The sequence below is a fragment of the Pezoporus flaviventris genome, unplaced genomic scaffold, assembly GCF_033815535.1.
Source record: "Pezoporus flaviventris isolate CSIRO_AGI_PZ_B2104156 unplaced genomic scaffold, CSIRO_AGI_Pfla_v1 ptg000021l, whole genome shotgun sequence".
In the NCBI taxonomy this organism is placed as follows: Eukaryota; Metazoa; Chordata; class Aves; order Psittaciformes; family Psittacidae; genus Pezoporus; species Pezoporus flaviventris.
The window spans coordinates 9709633-9725495 of record NW_026892569.1 but is presented as its reverse complement, the minus strand read 5'-3'; the positions used below and the strand labels follow the sequence as shown (position 1 = coordinate 9725495).

Sequence of the window (15863 nt, the reverse complement as noted above, 5' to 3'; positions counted from 1 at the left end):
CACACATCCAATAATGAGGATTTTTACAGGAGCTATCGAACGGTCATAATCCACCACTTATCCTGCTTCTATTTAGCTTCTAATCTTATTAGTTGAAAACACAGGCAGTTAAGGACTGGTACAGCTCTGCCTTAATAAATCACCAAACAACATAAAAACCAAGAAAACAGGGCAAATTTCTCTTCACCACTTGGGGCAAAACCTCATTCTAGCGCCACGAGTCTCTCCCAGGAAATAATCTTTGCATGAATGTCTGTATGAGCGCTCCAGGGTTGCACACAGAAACCGATGAGTCAAGGCAACACAGCACTCCAGCTGCCCTGCTGTCCTCAGCACCCTGCAAGCCAGGAGCCTCAGGAGACGAGAGGCGAGCTCTGTGCTTGGAGCACGGGCGTGGACCTGGCCCCCACAGCCTGTTTGAGGCTGAGACCCCCATGTCAATGCTGGAGAAGACCCTACTCTCCTTCCATGACCAGCCGACTGCAGTTCTGCATCCTGAAAACAGGACTGCGCACATTTCCCAGTGCATCTCCCATCCCCTCGCTGTCATTCTCCCATCCCCTGGAAAGTACTGCTGATTGACAGAAAGAAAATAATAGGAAAAAGTATCTGCTGCTGTTTGAGGGTGGGAATTCCCAAAGCATACAAAACTGAGCTGTTACAAAGGAAAATCACTGAATGCCACAGAACCCGAGGAGATGGGGCTCAGGGTGTTGCCAGATGCTTTTGAGAAAGAATTCCATGTGAAATCTTCCCTTTACTTTGATGCGGAACTCACGCTGAAGCTAGCAGTTATTTGCAATGCCCGGAAATCAGTTGCTACTGAAAACCAGGGCAGGCAGTTCCCTAACATGCTACAGCCCTTGAAGTCCCTGGTGATTAACACTGTGCCGGCTGCTTCACACACTGGTGCCCAGAGAAGAAAAGACAGCTCAGGGACTTCCATGAAATTCTCAGAGAAACACACAAAGGGGAGGGGAAAAGAAAAAGAAAGAATAAAAAGACTTCAAGCTCCTGCTCCCAGCTCCAGAACAAATGGCATTTTCTCACCCCTCTCATCCCTTTGATGGAAAATAAATTAGAACCACAAATAATAATCCTTAGCCCTTCTGCAGTGCCTTTCATCTGGAGAGCTCAAAGCTCTAAGTATATTAATTCATTAAGTCTGGTAACACCCCTGCAAGGGGTGGAAATATTACAGTGTTCAAGTCGAGAAATAAACCGACACCCCAGAGCTCAAGCAAGCTGGTTTGGGCCAAAACACTGTGGAAGCAGCCAAATATATGCGTGTGTGTGTGTCCCACTGCTCACCCTGGAGCTGCACCAGAGGTGGTGCCAGGGGCTGCAGAAGACCACTGCTGGCTGTGAATCCCAGTGCCAGTAACTCCATTTTAGACATAGGAGTGGAAACACTAAAAGGTTCCTCGCTGGTTAAATAATTAAAAGATATTTGATGTGTCTGTCACAAACATGAAATAATGTTTTAACAGAATGATGTTTGTGCTTGGCCATGACAATGCTGGGTGCTATGTGAGAGCCTAACTCACACCTTTACCTTCAGATCTTAGGAAGAATGTTCAAAGAGAATACAAACAGGCTGTTCTCGTTCATTTTTATGTAGAACATTTATTTGCTGGGTGTTAAATATACAGAAAACAGTCACATCTCTGCACCCTGCAATCACTGCACTTCCCTCAAAGCAGAGTAGCATCGAAACAAACCCTGCTATGAAAGGTATTGTAGCCAAGGTATGAGAAATGCTTGTGAAAAAGCAATGCTGCACCACACCAAACAGGCTGCGCTATAAGACGCATCCAGACAGCAAAGGAAATTAAACCACACCAGGAGAAGGCAGAAAGGGCTGAAACGCATCAGCGACCACAATTAATTTCTCAGAAAAGATGGGAAGAAGCAAGCAAATGCAAGTGCTTTCTCCCTTTGATGAATATCACCCCTAACATTCATTCCCCTGCAGGTTTGATGTCACTGCTGGGGATGCTGAAGCGCATGGCAGCACCAAGGAGAGGAGATGCAGTGCTGGAGGCACTCACCACACTGCACCAGGGGGTTCAAGGGCTGCTGAACTTCTCAGCATTGGGAAGCGGGTGCATTCCTAGAAAGTGCACTTCTTAAATAGAGAGGCAATGAAAGACCCTATCTTTAAAGTTTTAGCAATTTGAAGCCTATCCAAATCTAATAAGCAGCTCTTCTGGCAAAGAGGGAGCTGAAAGAACCTGAAACCAACCTGCAGGCAGGTCCCTTCGCCATGCAGAGGTGTGCTGCAGCCCAGCACCACATGGCAAAATCCTTCCCCTGCCCACAAAATGCCAATGCTGGCATCACCCCCCAGACACCACCCACATGGAGGGGCTCGACGCAGCTCACACCCCAGACATCAGCTGCATGGGGTGAAGGTGTGACCTGCACATCTGGCACAGCACGGGACCAAACTACCCTGGATTCCCACTGTGAGTTCCTGTATATCTGACTCACAACAAAACCATGCCTGTATCACAACACAGTACATCAGCTGTCGTAACACATTAAACGGGGAGCTATTAGGTTTCTGTGGTCTGAGGCCAGGAATGGGGAAGCCCATGCCATAACACTAGGTGGATGTGATGTATGCTGCCAGGCAGGCTTTCTCCTATACCCAGTGACAAGTACATGTTTTTAAGGTGTTTCCTGAACTGAGTGAAGGGTCCCCCATGCACGCCACAGCCTGGCTTGCAGTGTTTGACAGTCGCCATAAATCTCTTCCAGAGGAACAGTCCATCAAGTTCAGTGTTTTGCCTGAGGCAGCAACCAAGACATAAAAACTCCTGAACAACTGATTTATTTTTAGCCAAACAGGGAATGATGTGTGGGTACGGCAGGGGAAGGACAGGATCCTCCCTGACCCTTGCAGTAATCAACTCGCGCCCTGAAGCATGAGATTTGATTATCTCTAATCAAAGGTTCCTTAACTGTAAGTATTACAGAGCCAAATATTACGTAGTCCTTTTTGAATTTAACTCTTGTTAATTAACTCTATGGTCCCCCGAGCAGGCTTCTTTCTGGAGGGTTTTTAACCTACACCCTCTCCCATGTGGATTTTCTGGAAGCTTTTCGATGGCGTTTGCGGTTGTTTGGTGGGTTGGATTTTGGGGATGAGGGTTTTTGCTTGTTTGGGTTTGAGGGGGTGGTGGTTTGGTTTTGTTTTTAAGATGAATGCATTGGTAAATCGATCTCTTAAGGACATGAAAACTTCAAGGCTATTCTTTCAAGCCACTGGGAAAAACAACCCGAAGCATCAAGAAGAAAATCTGCTCTCTAAAGGAAAGTACTGTGGCTTTTTTGTACCAGTCTAACAAGGTCTATCAGACAAAGACTGATCATAGTCTTCAGACAGTAAGATTTACAGCCTGCATGACACTTCTAAATCATAAAACAATCAGCACATGGGCTTAATTAACTTAGCAAGCTACGTCCAATGTCTGTGGTATCCACGTGAGGAATAAATTGTTTGCTACATGCAAACTTTGGCAAAAAACCATAGGTTTGCCATATTATTAAAATCCAGGCCTGGCAAAATTTAAGAAGTGGGTATTGCTTCAATTCTTGCAGTTTAATATAGTACTGTGAGAACAGCTTAGTTATTAGAGTATGATGATTTATGGTTCCTGCTTACAAACAGGGAGCTATTATTAATTATTAGTTGCATACAGAAGAGTAATGTAAGTTTACTAAACTGGGGTAGTGGTAGATGAAAAAATTATGTGAAATTTTATGTAAAATTCTATGATCCTATGAAATTCCTGAAAGGAAATCAAGTAAATAAATGCAGCTCCTTCCCCTCCTCTCCTGCATCCACAGCAGCTCTGTGTTGAAAGAAGTCATACATATCTAACCCTTTTTACCCCATTAATTCTCTTGAAATGCATAAAGCATTTAAAGGCATATGGATAGTTCTGGTTTTATTACCCATTTCCACTGACAACCTCTGCCCTGCCCTGGCAATTCACACACCAGGACTACTGCCTGGGGCTCCCTGTAAGCTCAGGTGTGTTTTGTTGCCCCACTGTTAAAGCTCAAGGGTTAGCTCTGCAGCCACAGCAGCTGAGGGCTTTGTTCTCCACCCCCAGGGCAGCACAGCATCCCCTGCATGTGCAGTCATGGACAATCGCTGGCATCCACTGCAGCCTCCCACTGGGAAGCGCTGTCACTCATGTGTCTGTGTAGCTCCCCATCTCACTGCTCCCTGCAAAGTCACTGACAGCACCTCCTAAAAACACCTATTTTCTGTTTTCCAGAGCTCCCTCCCTGGCCACAGGGACAGCTGTGGGCTGTGGTGGCATTCCCAAACTGCTGCCCCTGCGGTAAACTGGGTAAGGGGGACACAGGAGCCGTGGAGTAAAAGGCACTGAGCCTCTTGAGAGAGCCTAATTCCTCTTGGTGGAAGCTGTTTATTCTTTTTATTGCTGCACTGTTGACTTTATTTGAAATACCCTGAAGCCAAGTCTCCTAGCTGCAGCTGCACACGTGGTAAGCTGCTGTACAAACACTCCTCCTGGGAGAGCTCAGGTTTTGAGTTACAGATGTTGCTCTGCAGGACAGTGTGGTGATGACGATGCTTTGCATGGAGTCTCCATGATAAAACATACCTGGCTCTCGGGGTTGGCAGAAGCCTGGTATCTGGCAGAGAGCCCAGCCAAAGGACAGGGTGGGAGGAACCTCTGTGCCTTTGTGGAACTGGAAAGCTCTTTATGCTGGAAAAAAATCACTTCAAACAAGAGAGTAAACCCCCACAAGAGACCCGCTGCTTGTATAAATCAGTATCTCTTCATTAAAGCAAGTGGCATCATGCAGAGCTGCTCAGACCAGGAGAACATCCCTGTGCAGTCACACGGGGAAAGTGCTGCACAAAGCAAAGCTCTGCAGGCACAGACATGCCCAGGCATTAGCCACCGACAGAAACAACCGTGACATGAGCTGCAGAAGATGCCTAAAAATAGATCCTAATAAAGCGATGTGTGGCTTCCACACCTTTGAGTCTCCCTCTTATCTGGCAGGCTGAGCCCCACACATGGAATACAGCCGTGGTGTCTGACAGCCCAGCTCAGCCAGTCCCACTGCCAAGGCTGTTGGCACGGCGCTGGACCCTGTGCCTCACTGGTGCAAGTGGAAAGTCCCAGATTAAAACCTGAGCATCCCTGCTAGTCTGCCATCGATCACCCTACTTACCAGGTAACAGCAGCTTAACTCCTAGTCCTGCACAGTACCCAGTGCTAGCTGGAAACAAATAGCTCTTATTTCCTCTGCTCTGTTCCCTTTCTTCCTCATTTTTTCTTTAGTCCTTCTTTAAAGATGTATTATACACTTATATATATATTTTTTCTGGCCTCTACTCTCTTGACACTGCTTCAAAACTGCAGTAAGTAAAGGCAACTGAAGATCTTTGGCAGAACAACTTTGACTGCCATTTCTGTTCCATAACTTCAATAAGCATCACTTGACCATGTGAAAAACGACAACGCCATCAGCTCAGTTTCCTAGGGACTGAATCATTTGGCAGTAACAATATTAAATTGCTCACAATTCCCCTCTTTTACTTGCTTGTTTGCCTCAGATATGCCAAACACACTAATCCATAGAGAAGCAAGCTGCTGGTTTAAAAGGATTTACAGGAGGCTGAACAAGTTCTGGTGGCTCAGGACGTACTGACACCGACCGTTACGTTTTACCCCACTAAATCTAGTGATATCTTTCATGTGACCATTTCAAAATATTTCACAGCCATTTCACACAGAACTCCAGAGGGATGGATAAGCAGCTTTATCTCCACTTCACATATGGGGCCAAAGAGATTAACTTGGTCACACAGCTAATGACAGAAATGAGAGATGAACCCAGGCGTTTTAATATAAACACAGGCTTCTTTCGAGGGAAGAGGCACAGCTCTTTGGGTCCAAGTCTAATTGGATCTGTCTCTGCTTTCTTCTCTTCCTCTCTGAAGGACAAAACAAAGGCCACTGGAGACGGAGGGAGGGCAGACACGCTCTGTGCCACTTCACGGCTCCTCTGATCGAGTTTTACATTTCTCATTAAAACCACAGCCCCAGGAGGACTCTCCACCCTTTCCCAGAGCAGCTGGGACCTCCTTTCTCGCCAGAGCAGGAGATTAGCAGAATGGCTTTGTTATAGAAGTCACTGCGCTGCAGTGATGCCGAGGGCACAAGATATGTCAAGGCTGTGCCTAATGGGTGAGACTGAGCCAGGTGGGATTTGGGGGAAATGGCGCTAAATTAGCTGCTCCAGCATCCTGACGGTTCAGATTTGCCTGCAAATCAAAACCTGCACATGGCAATTTGTGCTTGATACGAAGGGTGTGCGAGAGCACCATCAACCCTCCTGTGTCCTGGAAAGACTGCCTGCTACATCGTTAATCATCCCCCTTGGTGACACAGGGTGGAGAAGCCAGGAGCACTTCCATAACTGCAGTACACGGGCGCTGGTGGGATCCCATTAAAGCACAGTCAGCCAAGTTCTGAGCTAAACCAGAACTCTGTTCCTACCATGAAGCCCCTCTGCACTCATGTCCTGCAGACGCACTCCCCCTGCACAGACACCGAGGGCCCTGCATCGCCTACTCTGCTCACACTGCTGCAGCCAAGGGCTCTGCTGGCTCTTGATCAATGGTAAAATTCACCTTCTGTGCTCAGAGCCCCTCTGCTGTGTCCCATTAAACAGCAGGGCTACCCCAAGGGACAGAGGACCTGTATCCTGCATATCGCCATGGTACAGACCTGGTGCTTGCAAATAGCACCATCTTCTTATCATGGTTAAACGTACTAAGATGAAAATTCTAACTCTAAAACTACATCTAAAAATATCTGTTTTCTTCATTTCAAAACAATCTCTTTTCTTTATTTTCCTTTATGTGGATTACAAACCTACAGGAAGCCCAATGCTGCTGGATCTGATGACTGCCTGTTCTTTCAGTACTAGTGGGATACAGTGAGTGGAATCTGTGCTGAAACTCTCCCCGCCATGCATGTGCACAATACACTGAATCTGTACAAAAGTCTGCTCAAATAATCTGCTCTTCCTTTGAGGATTTAAAATTAGGACACCTGCGAGCAGCTCCCACAGTCAAGATTTTGTTTTCTTTGGTGAACAGAATGTATATAACTAAGGGAATTTAACTGCACAGAGTTGAAGATGCTTTAGTTAAAGTCCCCTGAAGGGATTCCTGAAGTGCGGAAGAAAAGCCATCTGCTGACTCCAGTGGAAGTGTCAGCAAGCAAATAAAGTTGGGAGGAGCAATACAAACAGCCAGGACTAAAATGGAACTCGGCAGCTCTCCAAGAAGTCCAAGTCCCCAAAACTCCATTAATAAAAGTCATTCTAGCTTAAAAAATAAATGAGAAAGAGAACATAAAAGCAGAAGCTCCACAGACTGATCAAGGTATTATCATACCTTGCTGTTCAAACGTCTCTATCATCAAGTTAGTAGTTTTTTTATATGGCTAAATACATCTTAAAGAGAACAAAGAATATGCTAAAAATATTTTATCTCGAAATCTTGAAGTCATCAGGGGTTTTGTATCAGATTTACTTTAATTAATGCTTAGAAGAGTAATGTAACTGAGTTAGGAAATGAGATAAACACTCCGGAACATTTTAAATTATACAGCTGGGTAACAATGAAACCAGCAGACTAACTCGGTACTTACAGATCAGTTATTTATGTGCTCATTGAAGCGACTCTAGCAGGAAGAAACTGCATCATGCACTCTATGCCACTATGAAGATGCCTATTAAAGAAAGAAATGGAAATCCCTTCTCTCGAGTCATTTAAGAGCAGCTCATAGGAGTCACTGATACAGAAACAATTCCTGCCATCACTAGAAACCTGCTTTCAGCAGCTCCTGCCTTGAGGCTATTTTGTGCAAAGAGCACTTAAGGTACAACTCAGCAAGCTCCTCCCTAGCTAGAAAAGCACTTCCACGTGTGCTTAACTGCCTGCATGTGCTTGATGCCACCAAAGTTGAGGAGAGCTACGTGCCTGCTCATCCTCATAGAAACTGCAGATGCGTGTGGTAGAGAGAAGAAATTCTGTTTCAACAACAAAACCAAGGATGTATCTGGTCTTCATAAGAGTTTATCTGTTTCAAATGCAGACTAATCGATGGGCCAGGAGGAAACCTCAGGCCCACCTGGCTCGCCCCAAGGCAAACTCTCCATCAAAGGCCCTAGACTTTGAGAAGCTCCAGCCCCAGGACACCCCGCTCTGTGGGAATCAGCAGATGAAGGAATTAACACGGTCCCTCCATGTCTGCACGGTTCTGAGGGCAGAACCGAATATACTGGTAACAGGACCTCAACATGCTCATAATACAACATGGAAGGTGCAGAAAATACACAAGCAATATCTAGTTTGTAAAGGAGGTTGCCTGAACCACGAAATTCAATCCAGACTCCCCTGCTTATGCACTCAGCAAAGCGTTTGGCTCGGGCTGGTTCAACACCCTGCAGTTACAATGAGAACGTCCACCTTATTTCCAGGCACTGATGAAAGCAGTTGTACATAGCATGAATACGAATCAATTACTCTGCTGCATGATCATGTGGCCACCATAAAGTTCAGAGAAGGCTGAATATGAGTGGTGCCCAGAGAAGCTGTGGCTGCCCCATCCCTGGCAGTGCTCAAGGCCAGGTTGGCTGGACAGGGCTTGGAGCAAGCTGCTCTAGTGGAAGGTGTACCTGCCCATGGCAGGGGTTGGAACTGGAGGAGCTTTAAAGTCCCTTCCAACCCAAATCAATCTATGATTCTATGACTCCCATGTCATGGCAACTCTGGCTCTGCTCATATATGCCTACATCAACTGAGGGGAAAGTCAAATGTGTGCGTTCAGCTGGAAAGAAAACGCACCATCGCGGAGAAAAACAAAAAAAATTCAACTTTAAAGCACATTTTCAGGCCCCAGTTAAGCATATTTTAAAGCCCCAACAATCACCCTCTTCATTACCACCACATGAGAGCTCATTTAAGGACCCTAAGATTCAGCTGTGCACTTATCAGTGGAAAACGGGCAGGATGCACACAGAGGGAGGAAGCACTTACATCAATGAGGTCAGAGACGTCGTGGATGTAGTATTTACTGACAGCGGCATTGGTGGCTGCTAGGTTCAGCAGGTAGTCGTTCCTGGCTTTAGTACACTTCAGCTTGTTTTCAGAGTATTTGGCTTGTCTCTGAAAAAGCAAAATGCGCTGTCAGAGCACAAACAGGATGCTACTTTCACAGCTTCTCTTGCTGCAGGGCCCCAGAGCACCCTGCAGCCTGGGTGTGACATGTTAATTTGTTATCAGCTATGAAAACAGGCACCCTTTCCAGGATGGAGGAGATCACATCTGAACATCCCTGGCACCGTCAGCCAATGCACAACGAGTGCTTTCTGCTCAGCTGCACCCAGTGCATCCCGAGCACAGCTGTTCCTCCTTCAGCTGTGCATTTATGGAGGTTTTGGCATCAATCAAAATTAGAGGGCCAAATCTCCCTCCCAGAAACACTGACATACATTTGGACTTGCTCCATTCATGCAGCTGTATCAAAGCAGAATCTGGCCCAGAGGCCCAAGCTACAGAATTTAGAACAGGACCCAGAATTCAAAACTGTAGGACAGCAGATGTGCTCCAGAGCTGGGGCATTTGCTCAGGCACACCACTTCAGCACAGAACAGTAACCTTTCAAAGAAGCGCTGCTAGACAATGTCCCAGTGCTGGCTCGGTGTGTGAGCAAACTCCTCCTAACTGGGGAAGCTACTGCTTTTTCCTCCAAAACTGGTAGAAAAATTTCAGTTTTGGAGATCCTGAGACCTGGGGGATTTGTGGAAGCCAGAATGGAGTTTAGTGTTTTGACTAGCAAAGCCAGCGAATATTGCACTTAAACTCCCAGACAGTTTGCAGAGGAAGAAACCCTGATATTCTACATATCGCACCCTTTTTCTGCCTGCCACAAGTCTCTGACTGCAGGAACCCTGGGACAGCTGTTGTCCACTGTTAAAAGTGCTTCTTTTACAAAGCAAGCCATGAGCAAACCATAGACCCTCATAGCAGGGTCCCGTGTCCAGCTCTGAAAGCATCACTGCGCCCAGCCAGACACACCAGTGTGCTGCTCTCCTCAGCCTTCCACACAGCCCCCTGGGTACCAGCCATGCACAAGCACCTTGACCACCAGTCTTTGACACATGGGTTGACATCCCCCCTAACCCTTCCCACAGACACTGGAATGGCTGCATGGAAATGGATAGGGCTGGAGCCAAGCCCTCCTGCCTGCCAGGAGCCCTCACCCAGCCTGGCTCCCCCATCCTTGCCTCTCGCCCACCTTCTCCTTCATCTTCTCAATCTTCTTGACAGAGCTCCGCCGCTGAGGCCTGTCCTCGTGCCGCAGCAGGTTCACACTGATGTCCCCGGACTTGTTGAACTGCTTCTCCTCCTGCTTCTCTGCCTCCTTCAGCTTGCTCTCAGCGCTGATGCTTTCTGCATGATACATGTGGTAGGTCTTCATCACCTGAGGAAACAGAAGTCTGAGAGTCACCTGCCCAACAGGCACACAAAGCACCAGTGCATGAGAGGATGACAGTCATGGGCAGCATAGAACAGCCTCAGTCGTGCCTGGGCTGCCTGAGGCCACTGTGGCAGTAAGAAACAATAAGCTGGGAAGGAAACTCACACAAAATTAACCCCATAACTAGCCGTATTTCAAAATGGCAGAGGGCTGGTGTAAGAATCACTATCCCTGCTCAGTCCCCATTGCAGGGGCAGGCTGAGATGTGCCTCTTGCACATACCGGAGTTCAAAGAGTAATGTGCATCTACCTACAGGGAAATGAGAAATAACAACCAGTGCTCTGCAGCTGGGATAAACGGTCTCCATGACAAGAGACTGTAAGGAGACCAAAGTCAACCTGAAGTCACTTTCGACCCAACCCCTCTATTCCTGCACTTGAACTTGCTAAGCCAACCCATTGACATAACCCCTGCTCTACCATGCTAACAGTAGATCCCATATTGAAGTTACACTTTCCAAGCAGAAATGCTGTTTGTCTCTTATCACCACTTAATTCTCCTCTTGCTGCTGCCAGGAAACAGAATTAGCGCCAGTGTGGACTGCAGCAACACCTAGTCCTTTAAATTCAAGATCACCATCAGTGTCTCTGGATAGACGATGCTGATCTACTGCCAAGAAAACTCCTGCAGGCAAAACTGCTACCACAGCCTTTTCTTTCAGATACAAAAGCCCAAAGGGCACATTGCGATCATTTTAATGGAGCTGGCAAGAGGAACACATCTGCTCTTCTCTCTTTACGCCTTTAGTCACGTTGTCCCCTTTTATCATCTCCCCTCAGGATTTGGATGTTGTACTTCACATTGCCTTGACAAGGCTTGAGATGCCTGACTTCCTGCTGAAGATGAGCCTCACACAGAGCCTGGGCACCACTGGAGTGGCCCTGGGACAGGCTGGCTGAGGTCCATGAAGCAAAAAGGAGCAGGAACCCACAAAAGCAGAGTATCTTTGCACAAGCCTTAATGAAGAAAATACAGAGTTTTCCTCAGCTGCGGCTGTCAGCAGGAACCAGGAGTGTTTAACTTGGATGAGGCTGCGCTGAAACATATGATGTCTCCTCTTGCCAAGCACAAACGTCAGCTGCAAATGAGCTCCAAATGCCGCATCGAAGCCTGCACAAATGTGCCATCACTGGCAGTTATAATTTTAGGCAACTGCAAGGAATCACAAGCCAAGGTGTGCTCCCTGTTTCTGAGCTGCCTTATTCCAAAATCCTGCAAATTCTAAACCCAAATTGCAGTTTCCAAAGCGAATGTCACAGGACACACACAAACCAGATGATTTCTGGGGTCTTCCTAAGGAGAAGCCTAGAAGGCTTCACTGAGCCCTCCCCATCTTTGCTGTCTCCATCTTTCTTTGAAAAACTCAGAGGAAAGGGAGAAAGAAAAGTCCTGCCCTGCAGCATGACTGCATGGGCAGTCATGAAAGAGGTTTCTCCAGCAGCCAGAGATGCCCAAACACAATGCAACAGAAAGCACAACAATTAGTGGTCCAAATTGCATGGGTTTTGTGAAATCTAAAGGTTATGAGACTGTAACCTAATCAGCAAAACTTGAGCACATTTCACTGGTGGTCTCTGCTCACCCAGGGCTACACCACTGCTGCAGGCCTTGGGACACGCTGCTGTAACCCCTCTTCCATGGACTTCAGTGGCTCTTGTGAGGCAAGAGGAATGTTGGAAGAAGGAGTGCAAGGCAGGCCTCCATTGTGCAAGGGGGTCCGAGCCCCACTGCTATCTGGTACCTTTGCACAGGCTCTGATTGATCTATCTGCTAATGACCGGAAAAACCTTCCTTAACAAGGGCCCTTTTTCTCCCTCTCCATGTTTTCTCCCTGCTTAAACCTGGAAAGGTAACATGAGACCCAGGTTTAAAAGTCCTGCAAAAGTCTCTTTAACAAAGTGCAAAGAACCTAACAGCCGTTAAAGTACTTCCGCCAGCATCCATGTAGCTGAAAACAGATGCCTTAAACAGCTCACTGTGCCAACCATTCTCCTCATCAACTGCTGTGCCACCCAGCTCACACTTAGAAATTTGGGGGATACTTCTGTTTTAATATCTGCCTTAATTTTGAATGGGGATTACCTGCACTGCAGCAATCAGCCCTTTGATCCGCAATTCCCTCGTGCCTTCTCATCACTTGCAATCAATCAAGTCACTCTGTACCTGTCTTACACCATTGTGCCATAGAGAAAAACTGCCACAGCTGCGTCCCTGGGATCTTTTCTGTAAATAAGTTAATTAGCTGCAGCGGAGGGAGAAAAACATGTTCCGATATTCATTGGTTATTTAACAACACAAGTTGTGTTTTCCAATATTAATAACATGTTCTGGGTAAAGGCCATTGCCAAAATGCCAGCCACAAATGGCACTGTTTGCTGCCTTCAGCTAGAAGTGCTTTATATTCCTAAAGAGCTGGTGATTAAGGCTCTGACCCAGCAGAGGAGCCAGATCAGAAACAGGGTGACCTGTGTAAGCACAGGCTCAGACCCTCCTGAAGTTGAGGAAACCAAAACACAAACTCAGCACATCGGGTGAAGCAGAGATAAGCAGGGCCATAGGTGGAAGCCTGCAGAAGACCCAAGCCCTTTCTTCTTTGCATGGAGCCTATGGCACAACCTCAGGGACACTCAGGGCATAAGGTCTAAGAAAGGGAGAAATCCATCAGACCAATGCACACTGACCTCCCTCTCCCTGGGAACATGGGAGCAAACATGTCCCTTTCATAGGATTTCTATGGCGTGACACAGAGCAACATTTCCACCATGCCATACAGTCAATGATTTCTACAGCATGACACTGACAGAAAACATCTGTAAGCCACAAAGGTATTGCCTTCCCCATTGCTGCACTTGCAATGGAAAGGGAAAACTTCCAATTCATGACCTCCTACACAGGGAATGATGACTCTTATTTATTACTTTTAATGAGGGTAATGTATCTGTAGATCTTACTGTAATTAATACAATTCATTTCACAGTTATTACTCCTCTTCCATAACACTTTGTGACAAAGAATCACACCGGTTCACATGACAGTACTTCTAAGGACTTCAACACGCTTCTGCCTTCAGCTATAGCCATGTCCCTGCATTATGGCACACAAAGCCCATACATCAAGTAACTCATGGCTAGTGCCATACCCCAAGTGGTACATCATCACCTGAGCCTACAGAAAATACAACCAGAACAGTGTTATGGGGTTACTGCTTTTCTTACCCTAATTCTGGCCTGACTTCCTTAGGTAGGAATGCATACAATACGAAAGGGGACACGTGAGCAGAGGAACAAAGAACCTCCAGCCTCTACAGACTTCAACTTGATATCTGTCTGCTGGAGTCAGTAAGCAGGAATCAAAAGAATGAGGCTGGCTTTAGTTCACAGCTGAATTATTTCTGTGTAAAGCTGTTCACAAGCAACTCCTACTTCAGAATGAAAGTCATCTACTTCCTTTTTAATTAAAATCAGCATGGGTTTTGGGTCTAGTTTTTTCCACGAGTCCACAGGGTGACTCGCATCAGAACAGCGACAAGGCTGGATTAAAATCAATTTAGTTATTTTGGTTTGAGACAGCAAACGCCTGAGAAGGCTGTAAAAAATGTATCATTTCCATACAGTGCACAGAATTTCCCTCTTAAAAAGCAGCCTAGCCAGAGCACAGATGTACTAGGGTTACAAGGCTTAGCCACAGGCAAGACGGACGACTTCCTTGCATTGACAGCAGACAAATGACATTTTACAAGCAACAGCTTTGTGTCCTTTGAGCCAGGGACCCTTATTCTATACCTGATTTTGTCAGCAGCCACTGCTACTGAATGTGCTGCTCTTGGGTAGCCAGTATATGGCAATGAACACATCAACATCATGCCAGTCCCGAAAAACATCCCCAGCATGCCAGATCAGCCTGCAGACCAAGCCTGTTCCACCTGATGTCTCAAGGACAGAAAACTACTGACTGGAGAGGAGCTGCTTTGCATTGAGCAGGTTTAACATGATCTTGCTTGCCCAACACAGCCTGCTTTTTCTTCACATTTCATCACAGTTTCTGAAATAAGCATGTCTCTCCCCTGCTCCCTCTCAGCCAGATGACACAATCGGTTTGTTATCTCAAGGTCAGTTCAAAGAAAACACAAAGCTCTTCCAGCTGTTCCAGCCTGTTTCACCATTCAAACACATTCTGCTTAGCATGTGGGAGCAAAGCAGTGAAGGGGTGGGGGTGTGTGGGGGGGAAATCTCAGCTCCAGCAAAGATGAAATTTGCCACAGATTCAGTGGGAGCAAAACTATTCTCTATGCTCTTCCTTAACCAACTGCACACACTCTGGACCTCAGCACACTTCTGATCCTGATGCTGACCTAACCATGTCCCTCAGGTGATGCTCTATCCCATGTTTGGGTTCTCAGTACACTGGCCCATAGGTATTCAGGTCAGCCCAACCTTAGCCTTTCCTTGTTTTGCATCTGTTTAATTACAACAGTCACGCTGCTGTTGTAATTAATCTTAATTGATCACCACCACAGCTTGTGACATTCAGCCATCAACAACGCACTCCCAAATCTCACACAGGCTTTTGGATCCAATCTGGCTGTCCACCCACACTGCAGGTCTCAGAAAAAACGAATCCTCCAACTACCAATGCAGAAACAAACCTGTTTAGAGAAGATTTATGGCAGAAATTTCAAATAATACCATTCGTGCTCTGGTGTTGTTTAGGCCTATTTTTCAAAAAGATGGAATAAAATGATTGTTTGGGAATAAACCTACTGCAGCGTTATTTATGTACCAGTAACAGATACAACCAAAGAAAGCAAATACATCATCTCAATTTTCCAACACAAGACAGACTTTATATTGCTTTGTTGATCCTAAACCACAAATAAAATAAATAAAACAAACAAAACCAACTGCTACAGGGCAAGAGACAGAAGCAACACAAAGATTTCCACTGCCCTATTATGAAAACCTGCTTGAAGAGCAATGTCCTGAATAACAGCATACAATTTCACCTGGAGGCACAGAGACAGCTCCAAAACCCAAGTGCTCCTGGCAGCAGGGAGATGCAGCTGAAAACACACAAGTCTTAAGTGTTCCTCAGCGGAAGGCTGTGATCAGACATCATCCACAGGCCATGAGACTCGGATGAGCAGGTCAGCTCTCAGCCACAAGCCAGCACTGTCAACTGCTGAGTCATTAGTACCTACTAGCAGCAACCACCAACCCAGTGAAAACTGAAAGGGGCCTAAAGGCAACAACATG

The 15863-nt window shown here is 46.4% G+C and overlaps 2 protein-coding genes across 4 annotated transcripts in view; one reads left to right on the top strand and one right to left on the bottom strand.

Moving 5' to 3' along the window:
• THUMPD3 (THUMP domain containing 3) overlaps positions 1 to 15863 on the top strand; it is a 350792-nt gene that overhangs the window by 225393 nt on the left and 109536 nt on the right. The window lies entirely within an intron of this gene.
• Positions 1 to 15863, bottom strand: part of SRGAP3 (SLIT-ROBO Rho GTPase activating protein 3) — a 115883-nt gene that overhangs the window by 30337 nt on the left and 69683 nt on the right. For all 3 annotated transcript variants that reach the window (XM_061456001.1, XM_061455999.1, XM_061456000.1), the window contains exons 5-6: positions 10368 to 10553; positions 9107 to 9235 (exon numbers count right to left, since the gene is read on the bottom strand). In XM_061456001.1, coding sequence (XP_061311985.1) covers positions 9107 to 9235; positions 10368 to 10553 — 315 coding nt within the window. The remainder of the gene's footprint in view (positions 1 to 9106; positions 9236 to 10367; positions 10554 to 15863) is intronic.